The sequence below is a fragment of the Cyanistes caeruleus genome, chromosome 1 (genome assembly GCF_971803275.1).
Source record: "Cyanistes caeruleus chromosome 1, bCyaCae1.hap1.1, whole genome shotgun sequence".
Classification (NCBI taxonomy): domain Eukaryota; kingdom Metazoa; phylum Chordata; class Aves; order Passeriformes; family Paridae; genus Cyanistes; species Cyanistes caeruleus.
Genome location: NC_141701.1, coordinates 151,803,004 through 151,818,422, shown reverse-complemented (window position 1 = coordinate 151,818,422; position 15,419 = coordinate 151,803,004). Strand labels below are relative to the sequence as shown.

Genomic DNA, 15,419 nt, shown 5'->3' with positions numbered 1-15,419 from the left:
TTTGGCCCAGACACTCCCAAGTGCTGAAAAGAGTTGGAAAATGGGAGCATCAGAGGGAAAAGTTGATTTATTTATGACCTTTTTTATAGCTTTTCCAGATCCTGCCTGTTTAGTGTCCCCAAATGCCAGCTCGCTCCCTTTCCATTGGCACAGGGAATTCTGTCTGGGTGTGGGAAAGCTTTTGGACAAACAAGATGCTTTTCCAGAGGTTTTGGTTATTTCCATGTCTTTGTTGCCATCTCAGAGGAGCTTTTTTAGACCTAATGGCCATAATTTGATTTTTTTTCTCATGGGTTTTTTGCCTTGTTGAATCCATGCTCCAGAGCATTCCCCAAATCCTTCATGGAAGTTAAAATATGAATTAGTGGATGCCCTGCTTCTTGTCTAACTCTGGTTTTCTCCTCTTCTTCATCCTCTCACCTGGCAGCAAAGCAGAGGCTGAATTAACCAAACCTCCCAATTTGCCTTATTAAAATAAGGACGTCCAAATAAACAGAGACAGGAGGAGAAAGGAAAAACAGCCAAATATCCTGAGAATTCTCATTAAGAAATCACCTTTTGTCATGATAAAGTCATCACTGAGCCAAGTGTCCTTGGTTATTCCCATCCCTCCCGGTGGTTATCCCAGGGTTATCCATCCACATGTCCAGAAATTTATCTTCCTTTTTTTTCCCAAAAACCACTGGTGAGGATTGAGGAGGAATTTCTCCGTCTGGCTGCTGTCTCACCTGTATTTCCATGCCGTGGCTTTCCCAGGAAGAAGAACAAATCCCACCGGGATATCAAGCGGATGCTGTGCGAGTGTCCCCCGCTGTCCAAGGAGGAGCGGGCGCAGGGCGAGGTGGCCTGCGGAGAGGATTGTCTCAACCGCCTGCTCATGATCGAGTGGTGAGTGGGACCGGCCTGGAAGTGTCCTGGGAATCCCTCAAATAACCTGGGAATTCCTGGCAGGTGGCAGGGAAGTGTTTGTGCTGGCCCGGAGTGACCTTGGGAGCTGCCAGCAGAAGCTCCATCCCTGGGAGGGTTTGGATGGGGCTTGGATGGGGCTTGGAGCAGCCTGGGATAGTGGGAATTGTCCCTGCCTGTGGCAAAGGAGTGGAATGAGATGATCCTCAAGGTCCCTTCCCACCCAAACCATTCCATGATTCCATGATTTAACCCTTTGGATGACCTGCAGGAGATCAGCCCTCCCGGATCTCCTTTCCCCAGAGCCTCTCCAGCCCCTGGCTGGTGTCTCCTTCTCCCTCTGGAAGAGGTTTGCTGTTCCATGGGAGCTGCAGGCAGGGACAGGGTGTTTGCTGGGATTCCCCCCCGGCACAAGGACTGTGGAAGGAATTGTGGAGGAATTACCTGGCAGAATCCCAATTTTTGCTTCTCTCTCCTAGGCCAGGCCTAGGGCAGGGAATATCTTGAAGGAACAACCCCCAGAACAAAGGGAGAAGAGCCCAGTTCTCCCCATGGGATTTCTGATACAGAAATACAGCAGGATCAGCATTCCAAATGGTTTTATCTTTCCAGAAATAAACAATCTGCATTTGCACGTTGGCAGTCCCGTGCTTGTGCTTTTTATAGCCAACCACATCTGAAGGTTTCACACGGAATTCATGACGATTATTTGGGATTTATTTCCCATCTCAGCCCTTCCCATTGGTGCCGTTTTCCTGCTGGGAATTGATTTTCTCCCTTCCCTTCCCTCAGCTCTTCCCGGTGTCCGAACGGTGACTACTGCTCCAACCGGCGCTTCCAGAAGAAGCAGCACGCGGATGTGGAGGTGATCCTGACCGAGAAGAAGGGCTGGGGGCTCAGAGCTGCCAAGGACCTGCCATCGTAAGCCTTCCCTCTTCCCACAGCCTCTTCCTGCTCCTTTATTCCAGGAGGAATAAAGGGAAACGAAGGAAATTATGGAATAAAGGGAATAATGAAGGGAAAAGGAGATCAGGGTTCTCCCAGCTCGTCCTTGTCCCTTTCCCTCTTTGCCATCTGCCCATCTATTCTTTGATCTCCCGCTCTGGTTTTGCTCTTCCTGCTTTCCCAGGAGCCTTTCCATGGTTTATTCTTGGGATGGATCTGCCTCCCCTTTCTCTGTCCCTGCTTCTCTCTGGTTGTGTCCGTTCTTCTCTTCCCATCTCCGCAAAACTTCTCTTCCTGAGTCCTCCTCCTCTTTGGGCAGCAGGAAAATCCTGAGGGGATCCTGTTAATTCAGGATTGTAATTCCAAGTGCTGGTTTAGGTGAGGCCAGGAAAGGAGAGAGGAGCGAGGATGTTGAAATCTGTGGCACAAGGGAGGATCAAGATGGGGAGACCAAGAGGAGGATTTTTGGGAGAAGGGAACATCCTGGAGCGAGTCCAGGGAAGGGAATGGAGCTGGAAAGGGGCTGGAGAATTCCTGAGGGAGCTAGGAAGGGGCTGGAGAATTCCTGATGGAGTTGGGAATGGGCTGGAGAATTCCTGAGGGAGCTAGGAAGGGGCTGGAGAATTCCTGAGGGAGCTGGGAAGGGGCTGGAGAATTCCTGAGGGAGCTGGGAAGGGGCTGGAGAATTCCTGATGGAGTTGGGAATGGGCTGGAGAATTCCTGAGGGAGCTAGGAAGGGGCTGGAGAATTCCTGAGGGAGCTGGGAAGGGGCTGGAGAATTCCTGAGGGAGCTGGGAAGGGGCTGGAGAATTCCTGATGGAGTTGGGAATGGGCTGGAGAATTCCTGAGGGAGCTGGGAAGGGGCTGGAGAATTCCTGAGGGAGCTGGGAAGGGGCTGGAGAATTCCTGAGGGAGCTGGAAAGGGGCTGGAGAATTCCTGAGGGAGCTGGGAAGGGGCTGGAGAATTCCTGAGGGAGCTGGGAAAGGGCTGGAGAATTCCTGAGGGAGCTGGGAAAGGGCTGGAGAATTCCTGAGGGAACTGGGAAAGGGCTGGAGAATTCCTGAGGGAGCTGGAAAGGGCTGGAGAATTCCTGAGGGAGCTGGGAAAGGGCTGGAGAATTCCTTAGGGAGCTGGGAAAGGGGCTGGAGAATTCCTGAGGGAGCTGGGAAGGGGCTGGAGAATTCCTGAGGGAGCTGGGAAGGGGCTGGAGAATTCCTTAGGGAGCTGGGAAAGGGGCTGGAGAATTCCTTAGGGAGCTGGGAAAGGGGCTGGAGAATTCCTGAGGGAGCTGGGAAAGGGGCTGGAGAATTCCTTAGGGAGCTGGGAAAGGGGCTGGAGAATTCCTGAGGGAGCTGGGAAGGGGCTGGAGAATTCCTGAGGGAGCTGGGAAGGGGCTGGAGAATTCCTGAGGGAGCTGGGAAGGGGCTCAGCCTGGAGCAAAGGAGGATCCAGAGGGATCTTTTCCCTCTCTGGAATTCCCTGCCAGGAGGGAACAGCCGGGGGGTTCGGGCTCTGCCCAAGGGAACAGGGACAGGAGGAGAGGGAACGGCCTCAACACCAGGGAAGGTTCAGGTTGGATATTGGGAAAATTCCTCCTGAAAAGAGTTTTCCAGCCCTTCCCAGATCAGCTGTGGCTGCCCCTGGATCCCTGGGAGTGCCCAAGGCTGGGTTGGACAGGGCTTGGATCAGCCTGGGATAGTGGGAGGTGTCCCTGCCCATGGAATGGGACAATCCCAAAATTCCCATCCAGCCCAAGCCACCCCATAATTCTGTGAATATATCGAATATTCAGAACAAACCCTGCTCCAAGGGGAGCTTCATCCTTCTGCCACCTTCCCATAAAATCCCAGATTCCCAGCATAAAATCCCAAATCCATCAGAATTCCCTGAGATGAAATCCCATCGTTATTGCTCCCCCAGCAGCACGGCCAGGCTGGGAGTTGTGTTTGGTGAATCCACCTGCACAGGGATTATTTTGTCTCCATCCCTGGTGGTTTCTTTGCTAAGAAAATTGATATTTTTCCCTCTTGCAGCAACACTTTTGTCTTGGAATACTGCGGGGAAGTGCTGGATCACAAGGAATTCAAGGCTCGGGTGAAGGAATATGCCCGGAACAAGAACATCCACTATTATTTCATGGCCCTGAAGAACGATGAGGTGAGCACTGGGATTGCTGGGATGGCCTTTGGGAAAGGCTGGATTTATCTGTGTGTTCCTTGACAACATCCTGAATCCATTTGGAATGTTTTCCTGAGGAGAGGAAACTTCCAGCCTGGGGATTTTTTTGAACCCATTTTTTTGAACCCATTGCTCTGTTCCAAGAAAATCCTGGCAGGTTAAATGTGTCCCGGTGTCCTTAGGGAGGGGAAAGTGTCTTTCCAGAGGAAAAGATGGAGCGTGGCTCATCATTCCGTGGGTGGACATCCATGGCAGAGAAGCTTGGGAAGATGCTCCAAGCCAAACTCGCCCTTTCTTGGTGCCCAGATGCACAAAAAATCTGCATTTCCTTTCACATGAAACTCCGTGGAATTGGGATATTTTATGCTGGTCCGAGTCCCTCCGTGCAGGATTGCCACTGGAATATTTCTCTTTGGGATTTCCTTAATTATTTATGGCTCTGTGGGATGTGGAGCTGTTCCCTCTGCCTGAGAACAAAGGGGATAAATAGAAATTTCATCTCTTATTCTCCTTGTCTCTCCTGTCAGGGCTTTTTGGGTCCGGGGAACTTGAGAGAAAAGGAGATAAAAATACTCTGAGTGGTTTTTTCCTGGGTGTTTTTCCTCCTAAAAAAAGGATTTCTGGGATTGTTGTGTGATTTTAAGTGTCACAAAGGAGCATTTCCAGTTATGAAAGGAGTTTTTGTTTCCTTTTAAAAATTATTTAGAATAAATAATTAATATGTAAATAAATTATATAGATTACAATTATATAAACTAATATATATTATATTAATATTATTAATATAATATAAATTAATATTATTAATATATTAATATTAATAGTATGATAATTTAAATATATTTATAAATTATTATTATATAAATCAATATTAATATATATTAATATATATTATATAGACTAATATATATTATAATATATATTATACATTATATATAAAATATAGACAAGATATATTACATATTATGCACATATATTACAATATATATTATAATATCTATTGTATACTATGTATAATATATAGTATAATTATTTTAATACCTTAATATAATATTATTTTATTATTTTATATTATTTCTATATTATTATTTAATAACATACTGTTATATATTATTATTTTAATATTTCATTATATTATTTTAATATGATAATGTTATATATTATATACAATATATGTTATATAATATATATTAATGTATAAATATAATTTAAATTTTTATTTTTATGATTTTTCCTTTTTTAAAATTATTTTAATTTATTTTCATTATTTGTTTATTATTATTAATTTAATTTATTATTTATTTAGGTATTATTTTATTATTATTATTATTATTATTATTATTATTATTATTATTATTATTATTATTATTATTATTATTAATTTTATTAATTTTATTTTATTTTAATTATTTTATTTTAATTTTTTATTTAACCCCATTGGAATATGAGGAGTTTGGGAGAAAAATTCCTTGTCCCAACCTTTCATGGCTGTGTCAGAAACAGAATCCAGGATCCACATCCAGCTGCAGAGCTCTGGAAAACGAGGAGCCTGAAGTGCACCTAAATGCTCTTTTTTGGGGGAATTAACGCCCTAACAAACCCCAATTCCAAAACAACCCTGGGGAACACCAAATAAAGGGTGGGAAGGAGACGATTCCTGCACCTGGGGTGTGTCTGTAGCCACTTCCCATTCCAAGGAATGAACTTTTTCCCGTTTCTTCTTCCTCCTCAGATCATCGACGCCACCCAGAAGGGAAACTGCTCCCGCTTCATGAACCACAGCTGCGAGCCAAACTGTGAGACCCAGAAGGTAAATCCATCACATCCATCCTATCTCCCTCTGGAAAACGTGGAGCAAAGCCTTTCCCTTCCTTCTCCTGGGAATTCCTGTTGCTGTTGTATCAGGGACAGAGAACAGTTAAACCAGGAATTAAACCAGGGGTTTAACGAGGGGTTAAACCAGGGGTTAAACCAGGAGTTTATACCAGGAGTTAAACCATGAGATAAACCAGGGATTAAACCAGGGGTTACACCAGGGGTTAAACCAGGAGTTAAACCATGAGATAAACCAGGGATTAAACCAGGGGTTACACCAGGAGTTAAACCAGGAGTTAAACCAGGGGTTAAACCAGGGGTTAAAGCAGGGATTAAACCCTGAGTTAAACCAGGAATTAAACCAGGGGTTAAACCAGGGGTTAAACCAGGAGTTAAACCAGGAGTTAAACCAGGAGTTAAACTATGAGTTAAACCATGAGTTAAACCAGGGGTTAAACCAGGGATTAAACCAGGAGTTAAACCAGGGGTTAAACCAGGGGTTAAAGCAGGGATTAAACCCTGAGTTAAACCAGGAGTTAAACCATGAGTTAAACCAGGGGTTAAACCAGGATTTACACCAGGAGTTAAACCAGGAGTTAGTTAAACCAGGAGTTAAACCAGGAGTTAGTTAAACCAGGGGTTAAACCATGAGTTAAACCAGGAGTTAAACCAGGGATTAAACCAGGAGTTAAACCTGGGGTTAAACCAGGAGTTAAACCAGGAGTTAAACCAGGAGTTAAACCAGGAGTTAGTTAAACCAGGAATTAAACCAGGGATTCAGCCATGAGTTAAACCAGGGATTAAACAAGGAGTTAAACCTGGGGTTAAACCATGAGTTAAACCAGGAGTTAAACCAGGAGTTAGTTAAACCAGGAATTAAACCAGGGATTCAGCCATGAGTTAAACCAGGAATTAAACCAGGGGTTAAACCAGGAGTTAGTTAAACCAGGAGTTAAACCAGGGATTAAACCAGGATTTAAACCAAGATTTAAACCAGGAGTTAAACCAGGCTCTCAGCCTGGGTTTAAACTCCTCCGTGCTGATTTTCCAAGGATTGCTGTGCTCTGGGGAAAGCAGAGTTGAGCCTGGATTAACTCGTGGCACGTTTTTTCCGCAGTGGACGGTGAACGGGCAGCTGCGGGTCGGCTTTTTCACCACCAAGCTGGTCCCGTCGGGCTCGGAGCTGACCTTCGATTACCAATTCCAGAGATACGGGTACGTGCCCTTCCCGGGAATTCCAGGGAATTCCATGGAATTCCCAACTCTTCCCCCTTTCCCAGTGTCGCTGGTCCTGCTCCATCCCTTTCCCAGATTTAATTACCTTCCCTGCTTCTTCCTGTCTGATTTTTAATTAGCCAAGCTCCAGACTTTGCGATATTCCTCAAGAATTTCCCCTTCTTCCCTTGCTGCTCCCGTTTTACGGCTCTGCCGTTCCATCCCCTCTTCCTGGCCTAATCCAGGGCTGCAGGGAAAGCTCCAGCCTGGAATTTGGATCCCTTTGCTAAACCTGAGTTTAAGATTCCTCCGTTCCTGTTTGGTGAGGTGTAACTTGAGGAACATCCTTTTCCTTCTGGAACCTTCTCCAGGCTCTTCCTGTAAGCAGGAATGAGTTTTTAGGTGGATTTTAAGATTATTCCTCCTTCCTAGAAAATTCCTGGAATTGAGCTTCCCTGTTTCTTACCACTGCAGAGCCACGTTCCTCCAGTGGGCTCCACATATTTGAAATCAATTTTCCCAAGGAATTCAGGAGTTCAAAACAAATGTGTGTCAAGTGGGAAACACAAAGGCTTGGTAAAAATATTCCTTGGGAATTCTTGGTTATATTTATTATATATATATTGCATTTATTATCCATGGCTGAACATCCAAAACAAATTTTCCATGTGGATTTTGCTGCTTCCATGAATCCTGAGCTCATTCTTTATCCTGTTTTGAGCTGTAAAATTCAATATATCAGCTATAAAATGCTATGAAATGCAAGCTTTTCCTGATGGATGTGTAATCCCGAGGATAAATCCCTTAGGAAAATTGGGATATTGATGGCAAGGTGGGATAAGAAGTTGTCAGCCCCACCAGCTCCAGCTTTTCCTGTCTGGTTCCCAGTCCTTGACCTGTGGAGATGCTGGAGCGAGGCAGGCTCGGCATTCCAGCTGCCACAGCTGGGGATCACGGGAGCTGTCTTGGGAATAAAAACTCCATCGGGATTTCCCGTGGCTTTTCCATGCAGAGCCATTCCCGTTCCTGGAGAAGAGGTGGCTGTGGGTGGAGCTGAGCTGTTGTTGAAGCTCCTTTTGTGTCTCCCCACAGCAAAGAGGCCCAGAAATGTTTCTGTGGCTCCTCCAACTGCCGTGGCTACCTGGGCGGGGAGAACAGGGTCAGCATCCGCGCCGCCGGCGGCAAGATGAAGAAGGAACGCTCCCGGAAAAAGGACTCGGTGAGTTTGGCTCTCCCGCCATGCCCAAGGTTGGAAAATCCCTCTGGGATCGAGCCCAACCATCCCCCAGCGCTGCCAAGAGCACCAGAGCCGCATCCACGTGGATTTAAATCCCTCCAGGGATGGGAATTTCACCACCACCAGCGTTCTCCATGAAGGAATTTCCCCAATATCCGACCTGAGCCTCCCCTGGCACAGCCTGGGGCCGTTTCGTCCCATCCTTGTTCCTTTATGACTCCTGATGACCTCAGCCTTTTCCATGGATATGTCATTGAAGGTTGGATCGATGGTCTTGGAGGTCTTTTCCAACTCCAATGATTTTATTTCACGAGGCCACTCAGGATTTGTGTTTTCTCACATCTTCTGTTAAATCCATGTTTCCTCTCTCCTGGTTATTTAAAGTCCCACCAGAGAGTGACTTTGTCCAGTATTTGCTCATCCATAACTAAACCCCGCCACAAATTCCACATGGATTTAAAAATTTGGGTTGCTTTCCATGATTTTTGAACACTGATAGAAGGTGAACAACATTGGCTTTACCATTTAGGGAATCACCTGAAATTTGGCAGTAACAAGGGCAGAGTTTTTCCATCTCCAGGTTGGGAAATGGAATTTTAGAGGGAACACGTGGAATTGCAGGGTTGGGTTCACACCACGTGGAAAAAGCTCAGAGAATCCAGAGCAAGAGGAATTTTTCTGGGTGAAATCTTCAAGAACCTGCCCAGGCTCATCTCTAATTCCTACAAATTTGTGATGATTCCATCCTTGAAGAGACAAACCTCTATTCCTATGGAGAAGATTAATCCCTAAATCTTTTGGGAAGATTAAAAACGCCAGTTTTGTTTTTGTTTGCTGTATCAGAGAGTGAGGAAACCAAGAAATAATTCCTAAATAATTTATAGAGAGTGAGAAAGCCAAGGAAGAATTCCTGAATCATTTATAGGGTGTTTTAAACCACTAATTAATCCCTAAATGAGAGGGTGATATTCCATTGTCCGTGTGGAGAGGAAATCTCTGGTTGTAAGGATTAGAAATCTGTTACACTTTATAATCCAGCAATCATTACAAATTCATAAAGAATTTACACAATTCAGAATAGAAAGACCAAATTTGACCTGCAATTAAAAGATAATTCCCTTCATGAAAAGATAGACTCAGGACCAGGAGGGTTTTGGTGCAAACCCTGGAATTTGGTGCAACCACCTGGAATTTCCTCCAGATGGAAGAACGTGCCATTCCTCAGGGAAAGCAGAGGTTGGAAGAAGGGAATTCCCTGAGCCTGAGCTGGTTTTCCTTTGGCTCTGCAGGTGGATGGGGAGCTGGAGGCGCTGCTGGAGAACGGGGAGGGTCTCTCCGATAAAAACCAGGTGCTGAGCTTGTCCCGCCTCATGGTCCGCATCGAGACCCTGGAGCAGAAACTCACCTGCCTCAAACTCATCCAGGTGAGGAGCAGCTTTCCTGGGAAAGGGAGGGATCCACGTCCTCAGAGGAAGGGGGGGAATGTGGGAGGCAGGTCCTGCCCTTTTTCCTGCATCCTGAGCTCAGCCGAATGGGATCCGTTATCCTTCAGCTTTATTCCCCAGTAAGAGCTGCAGTGCTTGGAATGCTCCTGCTGCTGGATCCCTGCTGGATCCCTGCTGGATCCCTGCTCCAACCCCAGCAGTTCCAGCCACTCAGATCAAGCCTGGAGCTGCTCAGGAGCTGAGTTCTGGCTTTGGCCATGATCCCAGGGGAGCAGTTTTCCGTGTTTTTACCTGGAAGTCTCTGACTGTCCCGCGTTTGGCTCCCCAGAACACGCACTCGCAGTCCTGCCTCAAGTCCTTCCTGGAGTGTCACGGCTTGTCCCTGCTCTGGATCTGGATGACGGAGCTGGGCGATGGCAGAGGAAGCACCGCCAACAACCTGAAGCTGCAGCTGGAGGTCAGTGATTCCCTGGGATTGGGAGCTCTCAGGGAATCCTCGGGGTGGGAAAAGCTCTTTAAGGTGGAGTCCAACCATTCCCCAGCACTGCTGAGGCCATGGCTCACCCGTGTCCCCGAGTGCCACATCCACAGGGCCCTTAAATCCCTCCAGGAATTTGTGCCAGGACTGGCCAGCCCTTTTTTGGGGAACAGGGTTTTGGCAGCTTTGCTGAATGCTCGAGATCACGAGGATTTTCTTTTCCTTCTGGTTTTTTAAATACAAATCCGTGCCAAGTGGTCACGGAAAACGACCTCAGGTGCCTCAGAACTGCAGGCCTGAAACTTCTGCCCTCAGGCAGATCCTTAATAAACGGAAGGAATTTGCTCCTGTGGTTTTCCTTAGATTCCTGAGGTAGATTCCATGAGCCAGACGTAAAGGTTGTTGCTGTTCATTCCGTGCTGGAGCACAGGGATTTTGAGATCCTGACAATCTGAAGTGGAACTGGAATGTTTCGGTTTTCCGTAAGCAGTTTGGGATGGGATGCCCAAAGATACCTGGAAGCTCAAGGTCATTGAGTCCAAGCCCGATGCCCACCTTGTCCCCAGCCCAGAGCTCTGAGTGCCACCTCCAGGTGTTCCTTGGACACCTCCAGGGATGGGGATTCCACCACCTCTCTGAGCAGCCTCTCCAATGTTTAACAGCCCTTTCCATGAAGAAATCCTTCCCAAAATCCCTCACCCATCACCTGTGACCAGCATTGGATCAGATCAGATATTTAGATTTCAGGTGGGATATTAGGAAGGAGTTCTTGGCTGTGAGGGTGATGAGGTCCCACCACAGGTTGACCAGTGAGGTCGTGGACTTCCCATCCCTGGAAGTGTCCATGGCCAGGTTGGATGAGGCTTGGAGCAGCCTGGGATAGTGGAAGGTGTCCCTGCCCATGAGGAGGTGGAATGGATGATCCTTAAGATCCCACCCAAACCATTCTGGCCTTCCGTGATCACCTTGGTATTCCAGCGTTAATTCTTCCCGAGAAAAACGGATTATTCCAGGTCGGACACAGCTTTAAACCCTGCTGCCTCTCCCAACGCCCTGCTTGTCCTTGCCCTTAGATCATGAAGACCCTGGAGCTGCTCCCCATCCCCACCAAGAACATGCTGGAGGAGAGCAAGGTGCTGCCCATCATCCAGCGCTGGGCTCAGACCAAGACGGCGGTGCCGCAGCTCAGCGAGGGCGACGGATACTCCAGCGAGAACACGTCCCGGGCCCACACCCCGCTCAACACCCCGGAGCTCTCGGCCAAGCAGAGCGCGGAAGGTGACACCGACACCCCCAAGAAGTTGGTGTTCCGGAGGCTGAAGATCATCAGTGAGAACAGCATGGACAGTGCCATCTCGGACACCACCAGCGAGCTGGAAGGGAAGGAGGGCAAGGAGGACCTGGACCAGCTGGAGGCGGCGCCGATGGAGGTGCCGGAGGAGCAGCAGCAGCAGCAGCAGCAGCAGCAGCAGCAGGACATCAAAAGCGCTGTGGAGGCGCCGGCGGAGAGCAGCAAATCCCAACCAGCTGAGTTGGAGGCCGAGCCCGAGGCAGAGGTCAAGGAGAGCAATGGAGCCAAGCTGGAGGAGCCCATGGCCATGGAAACGCCGTCGCAGGATGAAGAGGAAGGAGTTTCCGACGTGGAGAGCGAGAGGAGCCAGGAGCAGACGGATAAAATGGTGGATGTGAGCGACTTGGCCACCAGGCTGCTCGACAGCTGGAAGGAGCTCAAGGTAAGAGGCGGCTCCAGCACCTGGAGCTGAGGAAAACGTGGATTTGGTGGTGGTGTGGTGCAAATGGGGCTGGTTTGATGGCTTTTGGTCAATGTCTGGTAACTAAGTGGCTTTTTCTACACAAAAAGTGCTTTCTGTATAAATCCTCTGGTGCCAACTGCCCCGAGAAGTGTCCAGGTGTTGATGGAACTGGATGGGTTTGGGCACACAAGGACACCTCGGCCATCCCCTTGTTTCTTAGGCTGTCCAGGGAAAGGGCAGCTTTGAGGGACTGAGATTCCCAGGAGCATTTTGGGTGGAAGTGGCCCACATCCCTCAATGTTCACACAGATTGATGGACTGTCTGCTCCTGAATTCCGTCCTTGGAAGTGTTGAAGGCTGCTCCTAAACACCCCATCCCTGGAAATGTCCAAGGTTGGACAGGGCTTGGAACAACCTGGGATAGTGGAAGGCGTCTCTGCCCATGACAGGGACTGGGATTGGATGATCCTTAAAGTTCCCCCCAAGCCAACCATTCTGGGATTCTTGGAATTCAGTTATGCCAACATCCCCAGCTTTTCCTGTCCTTTCAACCTCTGCTTCTCACCTGCACCGTGTGGAGCCTCCAGAGGAGGGTCTGTGGGCCATGCCAGGTTCTCCCAAGGGCAGTGCTGGATCAACCCCTGGGTGTTTGCAGTTGGAAATGCCCGGATTTGGGTCCTGTTTGGCACTTGAGTGGTTTCACTCCCATCAAGGTCTTCTGAAAACCTCTTGAGGAGAGGGGCTTGGTGGCTCCTTCTGTCCTCTGGAGTCGTGTCCCTGTCCCACAGGTGGCCAATGGGACCTGCAGCCAACAGATCCCGTTCTTTTGAATGAATCCAAGAGATTCTTTTGGAGGGGATGTGGGATGACATTCCAGTAATGGCTCTAAACTAAAAGAGGAAAGGTTTAGATCAGTGGATAAGGAGGAATTAATTCCTCCTGTGAGGGTTGATGAGTTTCCAGAGAAGCCGTGGCTGCCCTTGGATCCCTGGAAGTGTCCAAGGCCAGGCTGGAGCTTGGAGGAGCCTGGGACAGTGGTGGGAGGTGTCCCTGCCTGTGGATGTCCTTTGAGGTTCTTCCCCATCCAAACCATTCCATGGATCTCACTCTCTGCTCAACACTTCAGCATTCCTTGGGTTTCTTTAGATCTCGGGGAACTCTTCACGGATCTGCTGCTCCTGCAGGATTGCATTCCATTTTATATTCCTTACATTCAAGGGCAGGAGGGCTGGGAGCCTCCTTAATGATTCCAAACCCAGCGATTCCTGAGGATCCAGCGGGAATCCAGGGCACTGCCACAATTCCAGCTTCGCCAGGGCTTGGTGGGACTCGGAGGCTTTTCTGCCCTTCTCTTGATCAACCACCAGCCCAGCTTTAATTACTGGAAGTAGTTTGAAGCAAATTTACGTTTTTTGATGCATCGCAGAGCTGAGGAATTTATTTACCCGTTGACTTGGATAATGAGTAATGATTGAAAGAGGTTAATTTAAATAATGGGCGTTAATTGTGCTGCGGCACCGGAGCAGGTGGAGGAAACCTCATCTTAAGGCTTTGCTTGTGCCATTTCTGGAGCTGCAAACAGCAGGACTTGGAAGTGCAGAGATTCCCAGGAGAATTCCTGAATTTTTCAGGAGGATCAGATACTCCTGAACGTTGACAGATTTTTGTGACACAAATCTGTGAGATGAAACACATTTCTGTAGAGAGGATGGGTTGTGGGTCGGTGTTTTCCTTTTTTTCCAAGTGGATCTGATCATTTTCCATGTTTGAATTTGGTAATTCAAACAAATTCAAACAAAACAACACACACCAGGAGTGTTTGGTTTTCCTCTCGAAGCGACACCGTCAGGTTAAATTTGTGCTTAAATTGGGAAAAGTCCTTTTCCATCATTGCCAAGAGAATTGTTAAGGTTGGAAAAGACCTCCAAGATCAAATCCAACCTGTTTTAAACTAAAAGTTAAGCCAGGCTTTAGTCCTGCTCTGCTTTTTGTTTTGGGTTGTTCCTTTGGAACAGCTGTGTTCCCTTCCACGCTTATGTACACGGAACATCACAGAGAAAACGATAAAATATTAATAAAACATGTGAAATTTCACAAAACTTCCCCAAAACATTGGTTTGAGACCAAATTTGATCTGATGGTGTCATCTTATCCCCAGAATTTGTGTTTTCTTTGGAGCTTGGAGAAGCTCAGCTTGGGAATCCAGAGAATTGTGTTGAAGCTGTGGTTGGACCACGGAGTCCCGACACATTCCCATATTTTATACGTGGATTTTCATCCTCTCTTTGTATTTATTAATGAGCCTCAGGTCGTGCTCTGGTTCTAGGGATGGGGTTGGATCTCATGAGCTTGGAATAATCCCAGCAAATCCACCCCAAAAAAAAGCAGGATCGTGACACGGGGCTGTGCCAAAAGTCATTTCTCTCCTATAAAACAATTGTAGGGAAACTGGGAGCTGGGAATTTACCCTGTCCTGGACTTTTTCTTGGCTCTGGGAGTTAACTGCCTCTGTCCAACTCTCACCTCATAAGTGGCCACCAAAGCCCACCCCGGATGTCTGTGAGACAAATCCAAGCTGGAAGGGGGATGGATAATCCACCCCCGGGTGCCTTTCCCAAGCTTTGGAAAAGCCGGGTTTTGGAGCGGTGGAGCGCCTGCCCTTGGCCGGGGGGGTCGGGAGGGTCGGAAACGTCGTGACTTTAGCGCTGTCCCCTCCAGCCTTGCTGATGACCCCCCTTGTGATTTCCACCATTTCCATCCAGCTTCTCCGGGCAGCCAGAGCTGACCAAGGGGCTCCTTTTCTCCAACTCCGTGCGGAAGAAGGGAGAGGACATAGCGCCAAGAGCCGGGAAGATGGTTGGGAAGCTGAGCAGTGTGATAGGTGAAAGGAGGACAGAGGTGGTTAACTCGGGGATGCCGACGTTATTTTGGTGCGTCCATTGCCGGCAATGGACGTCGCTCCGGGGAAATCCCAGCTCCTGGCCTGAAAGGATTAAGTGAGCTTAATTTTTTTCTCTACCTCTACACACAGGACTTGAAAGTCCTTCCAGGGCTCCAACACTTCTGATTCCACACTCACATTCCCAACGGGAAGAGTTTTCAGCCCGGGCTCGTGGGCGCCGTTCCCGCTCTCCGAGGAAGCGCTGCATGGCTTCTCCCGGGCTGAAAACTCCCTCCCAGAGCCAAAGGCTGGCTGCTGGACACCCAGCAAGGGCACAGGTGCTGGTTCCATCTGCTTCTTCCAGGTTGTGCTCAGGTAAGGCTCCACGGGCTGATCCGTGTGGAGAGGCCCGTGCTGGAGGTGACACGTGGCCAACAGAATGCTTGGAATCACCGGAACGCGCCGTAGGGCCGAGCTTGGGAAGCTCTTCCCAAAAGTCCTCTTGAGGAGCTGAGCTGAGGGACAGAGAGGAGGTTTTGGTGTCGCTCTGCCTCACGTGGGACC

General features: G+C 48.2%; 1 protein-coding gene across 3 annotated transcripts in view; it reads left to right on the top strand.

The window, feature by feature from the left end:
- The window catches only part of SETD2 (SET domain containing 2, histone lysine methyltransferase), a 56,423-nt gene that overhangs the window by 20,552 nt on the left and 20,452 nt on the right, over window positions 1–15,419 (top strand). For 2 of the 3 annotated variants that reach the window (XM_086847556.1, XM_086847489.1), the window contains 9 exons: window positions 757–888; window positions 1,699–1,827; window positions 3,886–4,009; window positions 5,763–5,840; window positions 6,963–7,060; window positions 8,153–8,279; window positions 9,587–9,721; window positions 10,071–10,199; window positions 11,294–11,953. In XM_086847556.1, the coding sequence (XP_086703682.1) occupies window positions 757–888; window positions 1,699–1,827; window positions 3,886–4,009; window positions 5,763–5,840; window positions 6,963–7,060; window positions 8,153–8,279; window positions 9,587–9,721; window positions 10,071–10,199; window positions 11,294–11,953 (1,612 nt within the window). Of the gene's footprint in view, window positions 1–756; window positions 889–1,698; window positions 1,828–3,885; window positions 4,010–5,762; window positions 5,841–6,962; window positions 7,061–8,152; window positions 8,280–9,586; window positions 9,722–10,070; window positions 10,200–11,293; window positions 11,954–14,736; window positions 14,971–15,419 lie in introns of all 3 variants that reach the window. The other variant, XR_015275388.1, reaches the window with a different exon arrangement.